Source organism: Crinia signifera, chromosome 11 (genome assembly GCF_055691185.1).
Source record: "Crinia signifera chromosome 11, ASM5569118v1, whole genome shotgun sequence".
Taxonomy (NCBI): Eukaryota; Metazoa; Chordata; class Amphibia; order Anura; family Myobatrachidae; genus Crinia; species Crinia signifera.
This window is the reverse complement of record NC_139227.1, coordinates 65,011,758-65,029,902: the sequence shown is the minus strand read 5'-3', so window position 1 is coordinate 65,029,902 and position 18,145 is coordinate 65,011,758. Positions and strand designations below refer to the sequence as shown.

Genomic DNA, 18,145 nt, shown 5'->3' with positions numbered 1-18,145 from the left:
TGAAGTTGTTTTTTGTGGAAAATCGAGAAAGTGCTATTCTACACCCCCCTCTGTATGCTTATCCGATACAGCACCCCGGTCTGAACACCTGCAATTCTTGGAGTGCCAGTTTCAACCCCCATTTTTTATATATATATTGTGACAAGAGCACTGGAGTAGTGTTTGAGGGCAGGTATATTTGTCCCAGGTTCTTTTCCTACACCTTTTAGAAACAGGTGTTTTGCCTCACAGAGAGCTAATCAGCAAGCAAGCTGTAAAAAGGCTGCCAGAGTGAGCAGTGTGAGAGGACTGCCTGGGAGATTGCAGAGTCTCTGTGTGAGAAGCAAACCTGCCTTTTACAAGTCAGTCCCCAGTGTTGACTGGGAAACTTTGTATTTTTCTTTAGTGACAGTTAGGAGCATCCTGTGTATAGTTAGTGCCGGACAGGCAAGGTATTTTCTTTTTATGTTTATTTTGTTTTCTGCTGAAATAAAACTGGTTGCGGCCAGTTGTACCACAAAGACTGGTGTGATTACTCAGCTGCTGTTGGCTGCCTTCTACCCCAGGAAAAGGCATCCAAATTCCCCTACAGTGTTACAACTTGGTGGAGAATGCGAGCACTCCGTTCTGTGCATAAGTGAGAGCCGCAGCTGTGTGAGCTCTGCAGAAAACAGTGGTTTATGCAGATACAGCCCAGTGTGAAGTTGCTGAGGATTTTATATATGTCCTGGGTGAAAGCAGCTACAAAGCCACCTGAAAAATCGGTCAACATGGAGGAACTGCTTAAAGCCTTGTTGCAAGCTACAGCGGTACAGCGGGAGGCCACAGCAGCTCAGCAGGAGGCCATCAGGCAGCAGCAGGTGGCAATGGATGAACTTTGCAGTCAACAGCATCAGGATAGAGAGGCCGTAACCGCAGTGGTGCGAAGCTTTGCAACACGGACCGGTGATGTGGCCGCCAGCTCTAGTTCTATCCGGGCCAGTCACTTCCTGCAGAAAATGAAAGAGACTGATGATGTGGAGGCCTATCTGACCACGTTTGAAAGGACTGCTGAGCGTGAGAACTGGCCTGAAGCACAATGGGCCAGTCTGCTAGCACCTTTTCTCTCGGGTGAGCCCCAAAAAGCATACTTTGATTTAAGCCCTGCAGATGCTCGGGACTATGACAAGTTAAAAACTGAGATCCTAACCCGCCTGGGAGTCGCACTGTCCGTAAGAGCCCAACGGGTGCACCGCTGGGTATATGCCCTGGAGAAGCCTCCTCGCTCACAGATGCACAACCTTATTCAGCTAACCAAAAAATGGTTACAGCCAGAGACATTAACTGGTCCCCAGATGGTGGAGAGTCGTCATGGACCGCTATTTGAGATCCTTGCCTGTGGTCCTGCGCAAGTGGGTGAGCCATGGAAATCCGGATACTGCTGACCGGTTAGTGGACATGGTAGAGAGGTATCTGGCGGCAGAGGAATTACTGATGACCACCCAGCTCCTGCGCAAGTGGGTGAGCCATGGAAATCCGGATACTGCTGACCGGTTAGTGGACATGGTAGAGAGGTATCTGGCGGCAGAGGAATTACTGATGACCACCCAGCACCCCACAGATCCCCGACAGCGCCCTTCAGTGAAGACTGGTAAGACTGTTCCATGGGAAAATGTTGCTGGGCGGTTAAGAGAGCGCAAGGCTGGAGAGACTGTAAATAGTGGCCCTGGAGACAGGCCAATGGGACTAGAAAGGTCTATGCTGCCCAAACTGGTTGATAATCGTGTGATTAAATGTTTCAGGTGTGGTATGCCAGGTCATGTTATTGCTAATTGCCCAGTTACGCAGGAACCCATGCAATGTGATGCTGCCTTTGAAAATCGCAGAATGTCTTTCTTTGCTAGATTAGCTTGTACTGTGGTGCCTTCTCCTAAACTCGAAAGACAAATGTGTGATGTGTTCTTAGAGGGTAACCGGGTAGAGGCTTTGCTGGACTCAGGAAGTTTGGTTACCCTTGTGAAAGCTGGATTTGTGAATCCCTTAAAGGTCCAGCAAATACCTATTGGGGTTACTTGTATACATGGGGATACCCAACATTATGCCACTGCTGAAGTACATATAGAAACTTGTTGTGGGTCAGCAATTGTGAAAGTAGGACTGGTCCCCTCTATGGTGCATGAGGCCATAATAGGGAGGGATTTTCCTCATTTTTGGAAGCTGTGGGAATCACGTTTAGCCACAGATGGGAGAAGTGAAGAGCCAGTAGTTAATGCCAATGATTCTGTGGATGTATGTGGGTCCTTTGAACCTTCTGACCCTTTACCTTTTGCTAGTTTGGCTGGGGAGGGGACAGATGGAAAGTCCAGTGGGGACCCTCTTGATGGAAACGGAGAGGTAGTAGTGCCCGATCTGGAGGTTAAGAAGGATTTGTTTATGTCTGAACAGTTAAAGGACCCTACTTTATTGAAGGCTAGAGAAAATGTTAAGGTTGTTAATGGGGAACCCGTGGTACCAGGTGCCAAGATTTCTTATCCCCACATGGCTATTTGTAATGAGCTTTTGTACCACGTTGTCAAAAAGGGTGAGGAAGTGGTGGATCAGCTGGTAGTTCCCCAACCTTATAGGAGAACGGTGCTAGATTTAGCCCATAGTCATATTACAGCAGGACATTTAGGGGCAGAAAAAACCACTGAAAGAGTTTTACAAAGGTTCTTTTGGCCAGGGGTGTATAAAGAAGTGTCTGAATATTGTTATTCCTGTCCTGAATGCCAGTATCATGCCCCTAGACCTCATTTCAGGAGCCCACTAGTTCCCATGCCTATTATAGAGGTCCCATTTGACAGAATAGCCATGGATCTCGTGGGGCCCTTGTTAAAATCCGCTCGGGCCATCAGTAAATTTTGGTAATAATGGATTACGCCACTCGATATCCTGAGGCTGTCCCTTTACGCACTATCACAACCAAAGCGATAGCTAGGGAACTGGTGCAGGTTTTCAGTAGAGTGGGAATACCAAAAGAAATTTTGACTGACCAAGGTACTCCATTTATGTCAAGGGTCATGAAAGAATTGTGCAAATTGTTTAAGGTCACCCACCTCAGGACGTCTATCTACCATCCCCAAACTGATGGGTTGTGGAAAGATTTAATAAAACGTTAAAAAGTATGTTAAAAAAGATTGTTGACAAAGATGGGAAAAACTGGGATTGTTTGTTGCCCTACTTGTTGATGGCCATCAGAGAAGTTCCGCAGTCCTCTACTGGGTTTTCTCAGTTTGATTTGTTGTATGGTAGACACCCCAGAGGGCTGTTGGACATTGCTAAGGAGACGTGGGAAGGACAACCCACCCCTTATAAAAGCGTTGTTGAACATGTATCACAAATGCAGGATAGGATTGCAACCGTGGTACCTATTGTCAGAGAGCACATGGAAAAAGCCCAAAGTGCTCAACAGAGGGTATATAACCGGAGTGCCAAGATACGGGAATTTGCTCCGGGGGATAGAGTTCTTGTGTTGGTGCCCACTGTGGAAAGCAAGTTCCTAGCTAAATGGCAGGGACCATTTGAGATTTTGGAAAAAGTGAATGAGGTCAATTATGAAGTATACCAACCAGGTAAGAGATAACCTGAACAAATCTACCATGTTAACTTAATCAAACCCTGGAAAGATAGGTTGTCTCTGTCAGCGGAGCCTTGCTCTTTGGCGTCTTCACCTCAGTTGCTTCCCGTGGTGAAGGTGTCAGAGACATTGTCAGCTGATCAGAACAATCAGGTTAAAGAATTTCTCAACCGAAATTGGGAGATATTTTCAGAGCTGCCTGGCCAAACGACCATAATAAAACATGACATTGTCACTGAACCAGGGGTCAGGGTTTATTTAAAGCCATATAGGATTCCTGAAGCTCAGAGAGAAGCTGTCTCTAAAGAAGTTAAAAACATGTTAGAACTAGGAGTCATAGAGGAATCCAACAGTGAGTGGTCCAGTCCTATAGTTCTCATCCCGAAGCCAGATGGTAGCATACGCTTTTGTAATGATTTTCGTAAATTAAATGAGGTGTCCAAATTTGACGCATACCCCATGCCCCGTGTGGATGAGCTTATAGAAAGGCTGGGAACAGCCAGTTTTCTCACCACATTGGACCTGACTAAAGGTTACTGGCAGATACCCCTAACTGATAGCGCAAAAGAAAAAACAGCCTTTTCGGTTCCAGAGGGGCTGTTTCAGTATAAGATGTTACCTTTTGGGTTGCATGGGGCTCCAGCAACCTTTCAACGGACGATGGATAAAATTTTGAGGCCCCATAGAAAATATGCAGCTGCATATTTGGATGATGTGGTAATTCACAGTACGGACTGGGGGTCTCATTTGGTTAAAGTACAAGCAGTACGGGACTCAATCAGAGAAGCAGGGTTTACTGCTAACCCAAAGAAGTGCTGCCTTGCAATGGAGGAGGTTAAGTACTTGGGCTTCACCATTGGTAGAGGTCTGATTAAGACCCAATTAAATAAAATCGATGCTATTCAAAACTGGCCTCGGCCAGTGAATAAAAAACAAGTAAGGGCTTTTTTGGGAATAACTGGGTATTACAGACGATTTATTCCTAATTTTGCAGCCACAGCAGGGCCGTTGTCAGACCTTACCAAGGGGAAGCAGTCAAATACGGTGAAATGGAACCCTGATGCAGAAAAAGCGTTCCAAGCGTTAAAAGTGGCTTTGTGTTCACAACCTGTACTGATAACGCCAGATTTTTCAAAAGAATTTGTTGTACAGACAGATGCCTCAGAGGTAGGGATAGGGGCTGTGTTGTCCCAAACCAGAGATGGGGATGAACACCCTATCATCTATTTGAGTAGGAAACTCAATGAGCATGAAAAAAGGTATGCCATTGTGGAAAAGGAGGCTTTGGCCATTAAATGGGCATTAGATACCTTGAGGTATTACCTCTTGGGAAGACAGTTCAGGCTAGTGACAGATCACGCCCCTTTAAAATGGATGCATGTAAACAGAGGTCAGAATGCTCGGGTAACCAGATGGTTTCTAGCATTACAGGATTTCAAGTTTAAGGTCGAACATAGACCAGGTTCACAGTTGGCCAATGCAGATGCATTGTCCCGCACCTTCTGTTTGGGGGCTACAAGTGTTCCGGCCCCTAGGTCGAAACAGGGGAGGGGGATATGTGACAAGAACACTGGAGTAGTGTTTGAGGGCAGGTATATTTGTCCCAGGTTCTTGTTCTTGTCTTGACCTTTTAGAAACAGGTGTTTTGCCTCACAGAGGGCTAATCAGCAAGCAAGCTGTAAAAAGGCTGCCAGAGTGAGCAGTGTGAGAGGACTGCCTGGGAGATTGCAGAGTCTCTGTGTGAGAAGCAAACCTGCCTTTTACAAGTCAGTCCCCAGTGTTGACTGGGAAACTTTGTATTTTTCTTTAGTGACAGTTAGGAGCATCCTGTGTATAGTTAGTGCCGGACAGGCAACGTATTTTTTTTTTTTTTATGTTTATTTTGTTTTCTGCTGAAATAAAACTGGTTGCGGCCAGTTGTACCACAAAGACTGGACTGGTGTGATTACTCAGCTGCTGTTGGCTGCCTTCTACCCCAGGAAAAGGCATCCAAATTCCCCTACAGTGTTACAACATATATATATATATATATATATATATATATATATATATATATATATATATATATATATATATATGCAAAAAAATAGAAAAGACGCACAAATGAGCACAATGTAACAACATTTTACTAATTCAGCAAAGCTCACGTACACAGGGGTTAATAATAGAAGGCTTGCCAGCCAGATCGCATCACCGTCACAGCCTGGATACTTCTGTGGGGGAAACACCGCCGCTCAGCCGCAGCCACAAGGACTTCAGACCGAGACACCGCACCGCTCTCACAGGACCAGATTGATCGATATTAACACTGAGAGATATGCAAAATATCGGCAAATAATTCCAGTGTCGCTCACAATTGTTATATAAATTCAAATAAAAAGTGTGTAAAAATAGATTATTTTTGCTATATAAGGTAAACATTACATCATGATGAATAAAAATGTTTGCTTGCCAATTTCCACACCTATTTTGACAAATGCACTTTGCACTCAAAGAGTTAATAGTCACCCAGTGTTGCCAATACATATGTGGAAACAAAGGAGGGTGTTTTATCCATTGTGTTATAAATTGTCTAATAATTCACTGACCCTACTACATGTCTACGTTGTGAACAGTACCAAGTAAAAAAAAAAAGTGTATTGTACAGGCACCTCTGATATATATATATATATTATATCATACTGGACATGTTCTTGTCGTTCTATTTTCTAACTTGTATTTATTTTGTCTCCTCTATCTGTCCCTATTGCAGCTTTTTGTGCTATCCTACAGGGCAGCTTGTTCGGCCTGCTGACCCTTTTCCCCCAGTATTACAGCAGTCTGTTCCTTAGTGGTCAGGGGATGGCCGGTACCTTCGCTGCTCTGGCTATGCTGCTCGCCATGTCCAGTAAGTTTTATACATTCCATGTGCTCTTATTGATAATGCTGAATGGTGCCTGCGCTACACATGTGGCAAATAATATCTTCCAGCATTTAGACACCTCTATTATTTCTCCACTGAACAGGTCCCATATTAAGTACAGTATGTGTGGATAGGACAGAAACCTCAAACTAAAATCATGTTACAAAATGAGTAGCAGTAGGTCTACTCTGCATTGTGCCAGGAGCACCCCCAATTCACCCAACCCCTCCCTTCTGTCTGTGCCAACATCTGCGCTTCCTCATGTGCCAATCATATTCTGCAGACCTCTATGTACCCTAGTGGAGGTCTAGTTCACCTTATTCACAGCTGCATTTAATCATTAGTATTTTCCATGTCATGCTTTGTAAATGACATCCGTGGTGCTTATTGCTTCTACTGGATGCATGTTGGCAATGGACAAGGTGAATTTAGTTTCCTGCCACAGTCGTTGCACCTGCAGCTGTGATATTACCACAAGTTGCTGTTCTCCCTACAAAACTACATTGTATAAAGAGACAACCAGAAAAAACCTGCTACTTAGATTCTTGGAAGCTCATAAAAGGTATTTCTGGAGGTCAGAAATATAAACTCAAGACATTTGTTGGACAAGTATGAGCTTCACTACAAATGTTATTAAATGATGGACTTAGAAGTGGGGACAGTAATCTTTAGACTTGTTAATTTTTTTGTACTTTTAACTTATATATAAAACCACTGATCTCACTGGCATTATAGAATTTAATAGCAGAACAGAACTAATCTAGTCTGCCCTCATCCTCACGGTTGCTCGAGTTACCCCGTAGTATAGATTTGTGGGGGAGGGGGTTCTGTGCAAAAAAAAGGGGTAGTTTTCAATCTCTGTCCTAGCTCTGAGTAAAATAGGGCAGGTTTACAGGATACGTTTTCAGGATGTTAGATGTATAATGACTACAGAGTGATCTGTGAGTATGAGTCATGCATAAATTACCCTAAGTAGCGTTTAAAAGAACAATCACTATGAGTAGCTGTTGTGCTGATGCCCTATAGAGCTATATTAATTTTGGATGGTCGAGGGCACCCGCACATAAGGGACCGTTGTCCCCTCATCTGTTAACAGGGGTGTGGTATGGAGTCCAGGCGGTCAGTATACTGACACCGGTACTCCAAGCGAGCGAGCGCAATGAACCCCTTGCAGGCTTGGTGGCTTGCTGCGCTTGTCACTGGTTCTATTCTCCCACTATGGGGGTCTTGGACCTCCACAAGGAAGAATACACCCTGTCAGTCGAGATCCTGACTGTCAAGCATTTGGACAGTCTAGTCAGATGTCAGTGTAATCTGTCAGAATGCTTTCTTCAATGCGTGTGCGTAAATGGGAAGTAGAAATTAGACATAGGGATTACAATAGGGTATGGCAGGAGGAAAAGGGCACCAAACTGAACTTTTTTTCTTCCAGCAGCAGCCTATGCTCCTTTCCCCTATACTCCAGCCACAGGCAGGCCATTTTTAGTTTTGTGCCCATGGGAGCCGCACTGTTAAATAGGGCCTACTATCTAGCAGCCTTAACTTTTTTTTTGTTACTGTTAGAGTGGGCAGTGGCAGGCGTCCTACTGGATATTTAGGTGGGGTTAATCCAAGCAAATCATCAAACCTCCAACTGCTCATTACACGCAGGGAGATGCTTGATAGCGGATTTCACCCCAGGCAAGGGAGACTAGTGGTGCTGACAGCAGGTGTTTAGGTCACCTGCAATCCCTGCAAGGCCACCAGGGCACTTCTGTACCTGGGCACTTTATTTGGCCAGACACTGACCAAGTTGCCAGTGCTTCACAGTCCTAGATTTTTTCTGGGGACCGTTCTGAAACTCCATCTGTTTTAACTTGGTTGTGCTGATTTAAATCACATAATTTTTAATCATTGCTTTAAATCACACTTACCGTACCCATATTACTGTGCTAGTTGTTTAATATTCAAATACCCTTCTACCAAAACTAGTCAAGTTGAAAGCAAAACAACCGTTTTAATGAGCTCTTGTTTGACCACGATGTTGTATCAGCAGTGGACTAATACAGTGGTGGAAAATGCACATTGGATCATAAACTGTAGCTGGTAATGACAATATCATGGTATCAGTAGAGCAATTGCTAACAGCTGCAGCATTGTCCGCTTCAGTAGAAAGAACATTTTCCACATTTGGTTCAGTGCAGTCAAAACTGAGAGGATACCGTGTGGGTACTGACAAAGCTGCAAAACCTGTGTTTGTTTTTAAGGCGTTCAATAAACGTAATGGTGTAGGTTTATTCAGACTTGTAACTTTTAACATCACAGCAAACTACACACAAATCACAAGCTGCAAAAGGATAAAAATCCTTTTGCAGTTTGTGATTTGTGTGTAGTGTGCTGTGCCATGAGTCATGTTGAGGATTCCCTACCCCTAGTGCAGTGGTTCCCAAACTGTGTGCCGTGGCTCCCTGGGGTGCCTCGGGTTGGTGGTCCAAGACCAACTCCAATTATTTATGGTCAATTATTTATGAACAAAACCAGTTCTGGTGACTGCCAATCATAACATTTGTGTACAAACAGAACACTTTTTATCATATGACTGAACCTAAGGATCACATATAAACACAATTCACTTAATTTTATATTTTTTCCTACATTTCTTTTAGCTTAGGGGTGCCGTAAAAAAACTCTTGTACTCTAGGGTGCCGTGATTAAAAAGTTTGGAACCCCTACCCCTAGTGTGTAACTCTCTGAGCCCATTTGCTGTCGGGGTTTGCACATGCCCAGAAATGTGAAAAACCCTCACCATCGGGGCTGTGGCTGAATTTGGATCGATACGAGCTATCCTGAATCGGCTTCCTAGTGTGAGAGGTACTTTTCCTAGCACGGCCACACCGATTTGTATCGGGGTGATCGTGTAGGAATAATCGCGTTGGTCGCATCGCTTTCGACCAAATCGCATTCGATGCGATCGACCCGATTTTTACATTGAATCAAATGTGAATAGGGCCCCTGGGACCCTATTTTACATTTGATTCAATGTAAAGTAGTCCCCAGACCCCAAATTTTACCCCCTCAACGGCACCCCACGATTGACGCCAACCCGAAGCGTGGCGAGCCCGCGAGGGGCGGCGGTGCGCGTCCTCCGACCTTTTCATACCCCTACTATCCACGTCAGCGTGGAGTTGAGAATATAAAGTGTGGCGAGCCCGAAGCGTGGCGAGCGGACGCTTATAACTTCACAGGTATACGCGGCCCCTCGCGGGGCTCACTGCGCTCGCCACGCTTCGGGCTCGGTGGCTCGCGCTCGCCACACTTTATATTCTCAACTCCACGCCGACGTGGATAGTAGGGGTATGAAAAGGTCGGAGGACGCGCTCGCCACGCTTCCGGTTGGCGTCAATCGTGGGGTGACGCTCACAATGGGGTTGCTTAACTTTTTAACGATGACGGGGCCATATACAATGTGAAATGGGTCATATTGGCCCATTTCACATTGTTTGCTATGTAAAATGGACTTAATCAAGTCCATCTCATCTTGTGCCATTATAATGGCACAAGACCGACGCGATGCTCCCGATTTCAATGTTAAAAATATTTTAACATTGAAGCCTATGTCAAAATCGTGTCGGTCGCGTCGCGGGCCATGTTAATGCACGCGACCGACGCGATGCTCCCGATTTTGCCTTTGCTGGCAAAATGGACCTGATTTCAAAGGAACTCGGGTCCATCGCTTCCATCGTGTACCTTAACTTTAAGGTACACGATGGACAAGATTGTGGCCGTGCTAGGAAACAAGTACCGTGTGAGATGTAACAAACTGTGAACACAAAAACAGAAGTTAAACTTAAAGGTTCTGCGCTAAAAGGTCGCTACAGAAATAGGTATGGAAGGACAATCCCAAAATCCTTCAGATATCACAATAGTAGAGAAAAAGGGGTATACCAATCTCAAACAGCGCCCAAAGAACCCAGGGTGAGTGGGTCTGATACAAAGTGCATTATGGGGGAATCAAAAATAATACTTCCATATAATAGTGTTCCACCTGCATCCAGTATATTCCTCTGATGGGTAAAGTGCTTCATGTAAACAGAGAAGGGCTTATAATAGTGAAGCCTGTTTTATTAACATGTACAGATAAAATCATGAAACACAACACAATACAATACATAAACAATCTTAAAACATAGAATCCAGACTAGTGGGGGGGAATAGGTACAAATTACCAAGAGGTGGATCAGAACTGGGTGTTATCAGTTCAAAAGCGTTCAGTCAGATAATCACCAGTCCGGTCCCGGGTAACAGGGCTGGGGATCAGACACTCCCTCTGGTTGTTCCTTGGATCCTCCTCTGTCTGGGATGCTGCCAACAGTACTCGCCTGTACTACGTGGAGTACTGTTGGCAGCATCCCAGACAGAGGAGGATCCAAGGAACAACCAGAGGGAGTGTCTGATCCCCAGTCCTGTTACCCGGGACCGGACTGGTGATTATCTGACTGAACGCTTTTGAACTGATAACACCCAGTTCTGATCCACCTCTTGGTAATTTGTACCTATTCCCCCCACTAGTCTGGATTCTATGTTTTAAGATTGTTTATGTATTGTATTGTGTTTCATGATTTTATCTGTACATGTTAATAAAACAGGCTTCACTATTATAAGCCCTTCTCTGTTTACATGAAGCACTTTACCCATCAGAGGAATATACTGGATGCAGGTGGAACACTATTATATGGAAGTATTATTTTTGATTCCCCCATATTGCACTTTGTATTAGACCCACTCACCCTGGGTTCTTTGGGCGCTGTTTGAGATGTACCAAACTGTCTACAGAGGGCAAGTGGAGAAGTTTCCCATAACAAACAATCAACTTTTGGCTATCAGATCATTTATGTAATACATGCTTTTTTTTGTTTTGTTTTGTTTTTGTAAATTCTTTTTATTAGATCAAAGGTAAAAAGGAGAAATAACAGTACACACATGCATCACAACAGAAAATTTACAAACTTTGGTATATAAAGCACAACCAAAAGTTTCAATACAACTTAAAACTAGGTATAACAGTAAAGTTGTGCATTTGGAAAAATAGGGATGCAGTCATTTGGTCTACAGCATGATGGTCAACAGTCATTAAGTTGACACCATTAGGTAGACATGGTTCTAGGTCGACATGGGGTTTTTCACTGTTCTTTGAGCCATGTGCCAACAGGCGGTATTTCATGCCCTACCATCCACGAGGGCGTGGTAAAAAAAAAAACATATCGACCATTTGACTGTCGAATTAATGACCTTTAGACCTAGAACCATGTGGATCTTTTCCCATGTCGACCTACTAGTGTTGACCTAATGACTGTCGACCATCATGCTGTAGACCAAATGATCCCAACCCTGACAAATTCCAGATGTGTCGTACATGTATATCAACAAAATAAAGAGCTAAAATGATCTATTTTTTATTTAAATACATTCTTTTACATGATCTGTAGAATCTGAATGGTTGCTATGGGCAACTTCTCCACTTTTTAAAATATTTGATCTTTCCCCCTAAGGCAGGTATTCAATGGGTAGAATCGCGGGCGGCAGCGAATCCTGTGTAGGATTCGCTGCACTTTCGCCACAATTCTCCCTTCAGGGAGATTCGCTGGCAGCCGCCCCCCTGGCCTTAGGCTCAGATGTTCTAAGCCTTGGAGAGAAAGTGGAGAGCATTAAGTACCAACCACATCTTTAGTGTTGTGCAAACATTTTCTATAAAACGTATCTGAATTTTATTACTGGACTGATTTGATATTATTAATGCATTGTTTCACACCTTCTAGGTGGGGCAGATCCTCTAACCACAGCCCTGGGTTATTTTGTCACTCCCTGTGTTGGGACTTTCATTTCAATCATTTGTTATCTGCTGCTTTCTCGTCTGGTAAGTTTGTGTTTCTGACAGAAATAATACATTCAGATAATATAACCCATTACTAGACTCTCTATAAAATACCTTGCTTTTAATATCATTGTAAAATTTGTAGTGTGGATATTCCTGTCCACTAGGGGAATTGTATTGGCACACACTTCCCATTTCCTTTTATAATGCCCCAAAGTTTGTATTCTTTAAAATGTAAGTATTTTGGTTTTAATAATTTCATTGTATTTACCTTTTTTTCATAACACAGGATTTTGCACAGTTTTATCTTTCCAAGTCCAACACCAACAGCTCAAAGAATTATGAGTTGGAGACAAAGACTGAGCTATTACACCAAGGTACACTGATATTCATTGCAGTTTACAAACAGCGTTCCATTGGTTATAAACACATTGTTGCACATTTATACAGTACTGTAATTATGTGTCTTATTAGGAGAGGAAAATGGTGATGCTACAGAACAGAAGAAAGCTGTGCTGCTACTAAGAGAAGCAGAGACTGCTGGTGTTGGGGAGGAGAAGCTGACTGTGTCTATCTGTACAGTATTAAAGAAGGTCAGGCTGCTGTTTTTCTACTACCAAGCAATTTGTAGGTAATGTCATCTCTGATGGGAATGTGGAGGTCCAAGTAACAGAGCAGTCCCAAGGAGTGAATCTAGTCACCATGGTTCCAGCAACCTTGATACATTACTACCGAGGCTCCTGGCTGTACTGGGCTTTTAACACAACAGAGCATCTGTTCATTACCCTGTGCACTGGGTTTGCATGCCAGTTTGTCAGCCTGCCAAACTGCTTGGGTATATGCAGCATCAAGCCTTCACTTGGAGACTCATCGATTACCAATATGTATGTGCTCATATTCGAGTCTGTGATGCGGTTTATTTCTTTCATCTACTGTAATTATGGGTATAATGAGCACTAAATCGTACTACTTTGGGAGCTGCGTAGGCTCTTCATCCCTTATATTATCTGTGAAACATACAGAAAGATATCACATGTGTTGCATAAAAAAAAACAGAAGGTATACATTAGAGTAAAAAACAAAGTGGTGGAGCACTATATAAAATAAAATACTGAATATAAATATGATCAATAGTATCACATAAGTAAATTGTTTAATCTAGCAAATATACATTTTAAAACGCATTAAAAAGCAATTGCATGCAATATTACAATGAATAAAAATTGTATACACCCTATGATTCAGGTTATGCAAGGACTATGGAAACAATTAAGTATTTGTATAGTGTCTCACTTGTTCCCAGTGTTACTCTCCTGGTTAAACAATCATAGTCTCCCACACATTAGTATGTGTATTAACTGGAATGGCGGGTATCCATAAACCTGACTAGAAACCTGATGTCTTAGTTCCCGTCGTGAAGGATAAGATGGTTCAATCCTCACCGAATGTAAAGGCTCCAATGATTGGCAGGTGGTGGTGTCCCATATAGAGTCCAGTTGGTGGAAATACAGCAATTTGGATGGATAGGGGAAGAGGAGAGTTGGTCCAAGTGATGTACCAATATTTGTAATCCAAAAGTCCAGCAAGGGTGTAGAGTTTGGCCTGACGCGTTTCGTCATCCACAGACAACTTTATCAAAGGTGTGCCATTGTGGGGCTGATCAGGGGTTATATACCATCAGACAGGAAGTACAACATTAAACACAGTTACCTGATTGGTCATAAAAAATATCAAAATATACATTAGAGTGTTTACAATAATATTACAATAGAAAATGGTGGCTAAAGACTGTGTTGTAGGGGGAAAGACGCCATACGATGTGGGTGATAGGACTACCACACTGGTTGGTGATCTTGTGGATAAAGGGGTTTCTGTCCTGATCGGGGAAGAACCACTGTACTGCAGTGGTGATTACTGCACAAATGTTAGTGCATCCAGCTTACTCTGCTGGTGTTGCGCTAACGCCGCCATGTCCCAGTGATATTCCCTAACCTTTCTGGAATACCCTCCGGTTCAGTTATTTTCCTCTGGATTATTATTTTAGGTCTAAAATTCCCCTTCCCCAGAGAAAGAAGGGTTATTATTCAAACATGTTTTTTCTTCAAACCCTACTCCGTTCTTTCCATCATGTCCTCAACTTGAATACGCTCAAAATCTTTCTGGTGGAACAAAAATCTGGTAATGCATGGTAGCATATGACAATCAAGCGTTTGCTCCCAGACACTGAAAAATAGACAAAAACAATTGTTTTATATGAATTGGTTAAATCAAATAGATTTAACCAATGGATCAATTTCTGAGCACCATAGGTTTGGTCATAAATCAGATTGTACAGATGATGTTCTCTGGATGGTGGACTAGAGTTGCAGCCAGTTGGCAACTCAGAAGATAGGCCATGGGCTGCAGCATTAGCATGGTTTTGCAGTGGTGGCTGAGACAAGAAAAAAAGATCTACTGCTTAGTGCCCATCTCTGAATCACCCCCTCTAGCTAAGTTGTAGTGCATAGTTCACTGTAATAAACTACCCAAGCTGAAAGCCGGAACATTAAGAAACCTGTTTAGTTTAAGCACCTTGTTAGTGCAGCTGAAGGTCACAACATACTCCACAGACAAAGCATTTTTACACCACTCATTCATCGGTAGTTTGTCATTCTCACATTTTTTTTAAAATATGTTCCTTGTTTGTTTGGTAACATTATTATCTCCTTTTTATTATGGTATTTCTGAATGGTTGTATAGCTAAATGTACCCATCCTCTTCCCCAGATCTGGGTAATGGCTCTGACAATTGTGCTGACATTTGGGGCAACGCTTTCTGTGTTTCCTGCAATCACTGCAAAAGTTACCAGCAGCACGGAGAGTGAAGGCTGGCGTAAGTTTGCATTTGTTATGCTTTTCGTGCCTTTTTCTGCTTTCTATATCGCCTTCTTTTATACTTTTTTTAAAACAATTCTATCTCTAGTTCGCTGTATTTTATCTGTATTCTGTCTCTTTTAGGTAAGTTTTTCAATCCTGTATGCTGTTTCTTGTTATTTAACATTATGGATTGGATTGGGCGTAGCATTACTTCAAAAACATTATGGGTGAGTATTTAACAATTCCTTTTCCTCAGGTCTTCTGTTTTGTATACTTTTTTACAGGATAGGGGTGTGTGCTACCAATAATTATCTTCTACACCAGGCCTGGCCAACCTGAAACTTGAAACTACAAGTCCCAGCATGCCCTGCCACAGTTATGCTATTAGGGAGTGCTAAAACTGTGTGACAAGGCATTCTAGGAGGAGTAGTTTCACAACAGCTGGAGAGCCACAGGTTGGCCAGGCCTGTTCTACACTTACCTGATACACCTATTTGTACTCAAAATACAGACCCCACCAACCTATGACATAATTTGTGTGACTAATATGGCTGTTCTCATACAAACTTTCCCTGCAATCTTTTGATTTACATCACACAAGCTTTTGCTGTAGTCTTTGTTAGGCCAGGCCTGGCCATGCTGTGGCTCTCCAGCTGTTGTGAAACTACAAGTCCCAGCATGCCACAATTTTTAACAGTTTCTAATAGCAAAATTGTTGGCATGCTGGGATATGTAGTTTCACAACAGCTGGAGAGCTACAGGTTGGCCAGGCTTGTTCTAGGCCTTGGAGTGTTGGCAATATGCAGTACAGTCAGTCGTGTGCAGTGTTTCCAGTTGATTATATCACTATGAGGGGTTTACAAACACCGGCGTTTAAGGTCTGAGAAGGAACAAACTAGAATACAATGCCTATCAAACCTTATTTCCAGTAGAAGAAAAATAATATTTAATGTTCAATATACTTACTGATATCTTCCATGCTGTATTTGTGACTGCATTCTCTCCTTTCCATAGCCTGGTCCTGACTGTAAGTACCTACCCCTAATGGCCGCTGGCCGCTTTCTGTTTGTACCTCTGTTCATGTTGTGTAACATTGAAGATCGCTACTACCTCGCCTCCTTCTTCTACAATGATGCCTGGTTCATCCTCTTCATGATCCTATTCTCTATCAGTAACGGCTATTTCGTATCCCTACCGATGTGCTTGGCACCCAAGTAAGTGGTAAAATGAATACTGTGCCTATATAAAGTGCTTTTAATTTTTAATTTAATAAGCGGACCGATTTGTGTAGTATTTATTCTAATTCCCTTCCTTCTCTCTTTCTAGGAAAGTATTGCCCCATGAGAGTGAAACAACAGGGGCCCTCATGACATTCTTCCTCGCATTGGGTCTCTCGCTTGGAGCCGCATTATCCTTCGGCTTCAAAGTACTTTTATAAGAAGAAATCCTGAAGCTGGAAGCATCTAATACGCACTCCTAATATTCTGCTTAGTATATTCTTTCCCATTGTTGTGCTCTATGATTTAGAGCAAACACTCCAAGGGGTCGATCCTATTACTTGCGGATGATTCACGAGTGCGAATCATCACAACACCGGGTGCACTTTACGGCGGGCCGAATTCGCTTAATAGTGCTCACACCTCCATAGGGGTGCGCGCATATTTAAGAGAATTTGGCCCTGCGAAGGGTGCGAGTTAGGCTTAATTCGGGTGCCATGTTCAGCGTTAAATTGGCACCCAAATGGCAATTTGCACCCTTCAGCGATAATAGGATCGACCCCCAAGACTTCTAAAGGCAATGGCCTCTTATTTTTTTATTTTATTATTATTATTTTTATTTTTTTAATTGTTTGTTGCTTTTACTGTAGCTAGGCTCTATTCAGTTCTGTTTTTATTTTATTTGCATTATTTATCATTGCTGCTACAGTGTTTTCTGTAGGAAGACTCCTATTTTTGATAATCATATTTATGTAAAGGAAATAATAAGCAATGCAATGTTTTTATACATAAGTATTGGATCTAGGAAACCTATACTCCTTCTTCTGTCTTGCAAATGTTATAAATGGGTTTTATCTGTATAGGACTATACATATACAACTTTTTGTGTAAATATTATGAATAGGAAAAATTACAAAAAGCATGATGTAAATGAAAATGGGACTCAAAAGTATCCATGTCTTCTACAGCATGGACTCACAAAATGTGTAGTAATATTCTGTGCACTATTGACATGTAGGCAGCTGCAGATGTTTGGATTATTTAGATCCTCAGACACAGGCATTTTTTGCTTCTGTTTGATTGTTTTAGATCCAAAAAAGTACAAATTCTCTGAATGCGTGGGTCCATTGCTAACTCTAATTCGCAATTCTTATTGGGTCTAAAGTAATCAAACTGAAGCAAAAGAATTACGGTGTCTGAGGATCTTAATAACTAGACTATTCAATATTTCTTCATGATCGCTCTGATGGAATATGTAGCTGTATAGTGACTGCAGCCATCTTCATACCTCATTAATTATTCCGCATAGGATCGAACTATTCTCAAATGGAACATCTATTTGAGTTTAGCTGTGACACGAGATAGAGGAGGAGTTTATTTTTTCTATTTGTTTTATTACTTGCTTAAAAAGTCTGAACTATACACTTGAATGTTGCCTGGCTACCTAAACATGGAGCCAGTAGCACTAAAAGGAGAAAATGTGAAACTTACTGACCAATTTAACTTTTTTTCTCACTCCATGTCCTGACACCCCCCCCCCCCTAACAAGTCACAGATGGCCTATTTTGTTTTTTATTCAAATATTATAGGATTTTAAAGGGAATAAATGGCAGGGGTTTTTTTTTATTGAATTTTGACAACAAAGTGAAACAATTATCTTCCTGATGGGTTGGCCCATGAACTTGAATGTGTTGAATTTGAAGAGCAAATCATCTGATGTTATATTTGTAGACTGCAATATAGGAA

The 18,145-nt window shown here is 42.4% G+C and overlaps 1 protein-coding gene across 2 annotated transcripts in view; it reads left to right on the top strand.

Moving 5' to 3' along the window:
- SLC29A2 (solute carrier family 29 member 2) overlaps window positions 1–17,929 on the top strand; it is a 62,344-nt gene extending 44,415 nt beyond the window's left edge. For both annotated transcript variants that reach the window (XM_083165027.1, XM_083165028.1), the window contains exons 6-13: window positions 6,327–6,461; window positions 12,272–12,369; window positions 12,617–12,704; window positions 12,802–12,920; window positions 15,093–15,198; window positions 15,324–15,409; window positions 16,197–16,396; window positions 16,509–17,929. In XM_083165027.1, the coding sequence (XP_083021153.1) occupies window positions 6,327–6,461; window positions 12,272–12,369; window positions 12,617–12,704; window positions 12,802–12,920; window positions 15,093–15,198; window positions 15,324–15,409; window positions 16,197–16,396; window positions 16,509–16,620 (944 nt within the window). In that variant the 3' untranslated portion in view covers window positions 16,621–17,929. The remainder of the gene's footprint in view (window positions 1–6,326; window positions 6,462–12,271; window positions 12,370–12,616; window positions 12,705–12,801; window positions 12,921–15,092; window positions 15,199–15,323; window positions 15,410–16,196; window positions 16,397–16,508) is intronic.
- Window positions 17,930–18,145: the final 216 nt, after the last annotated feature.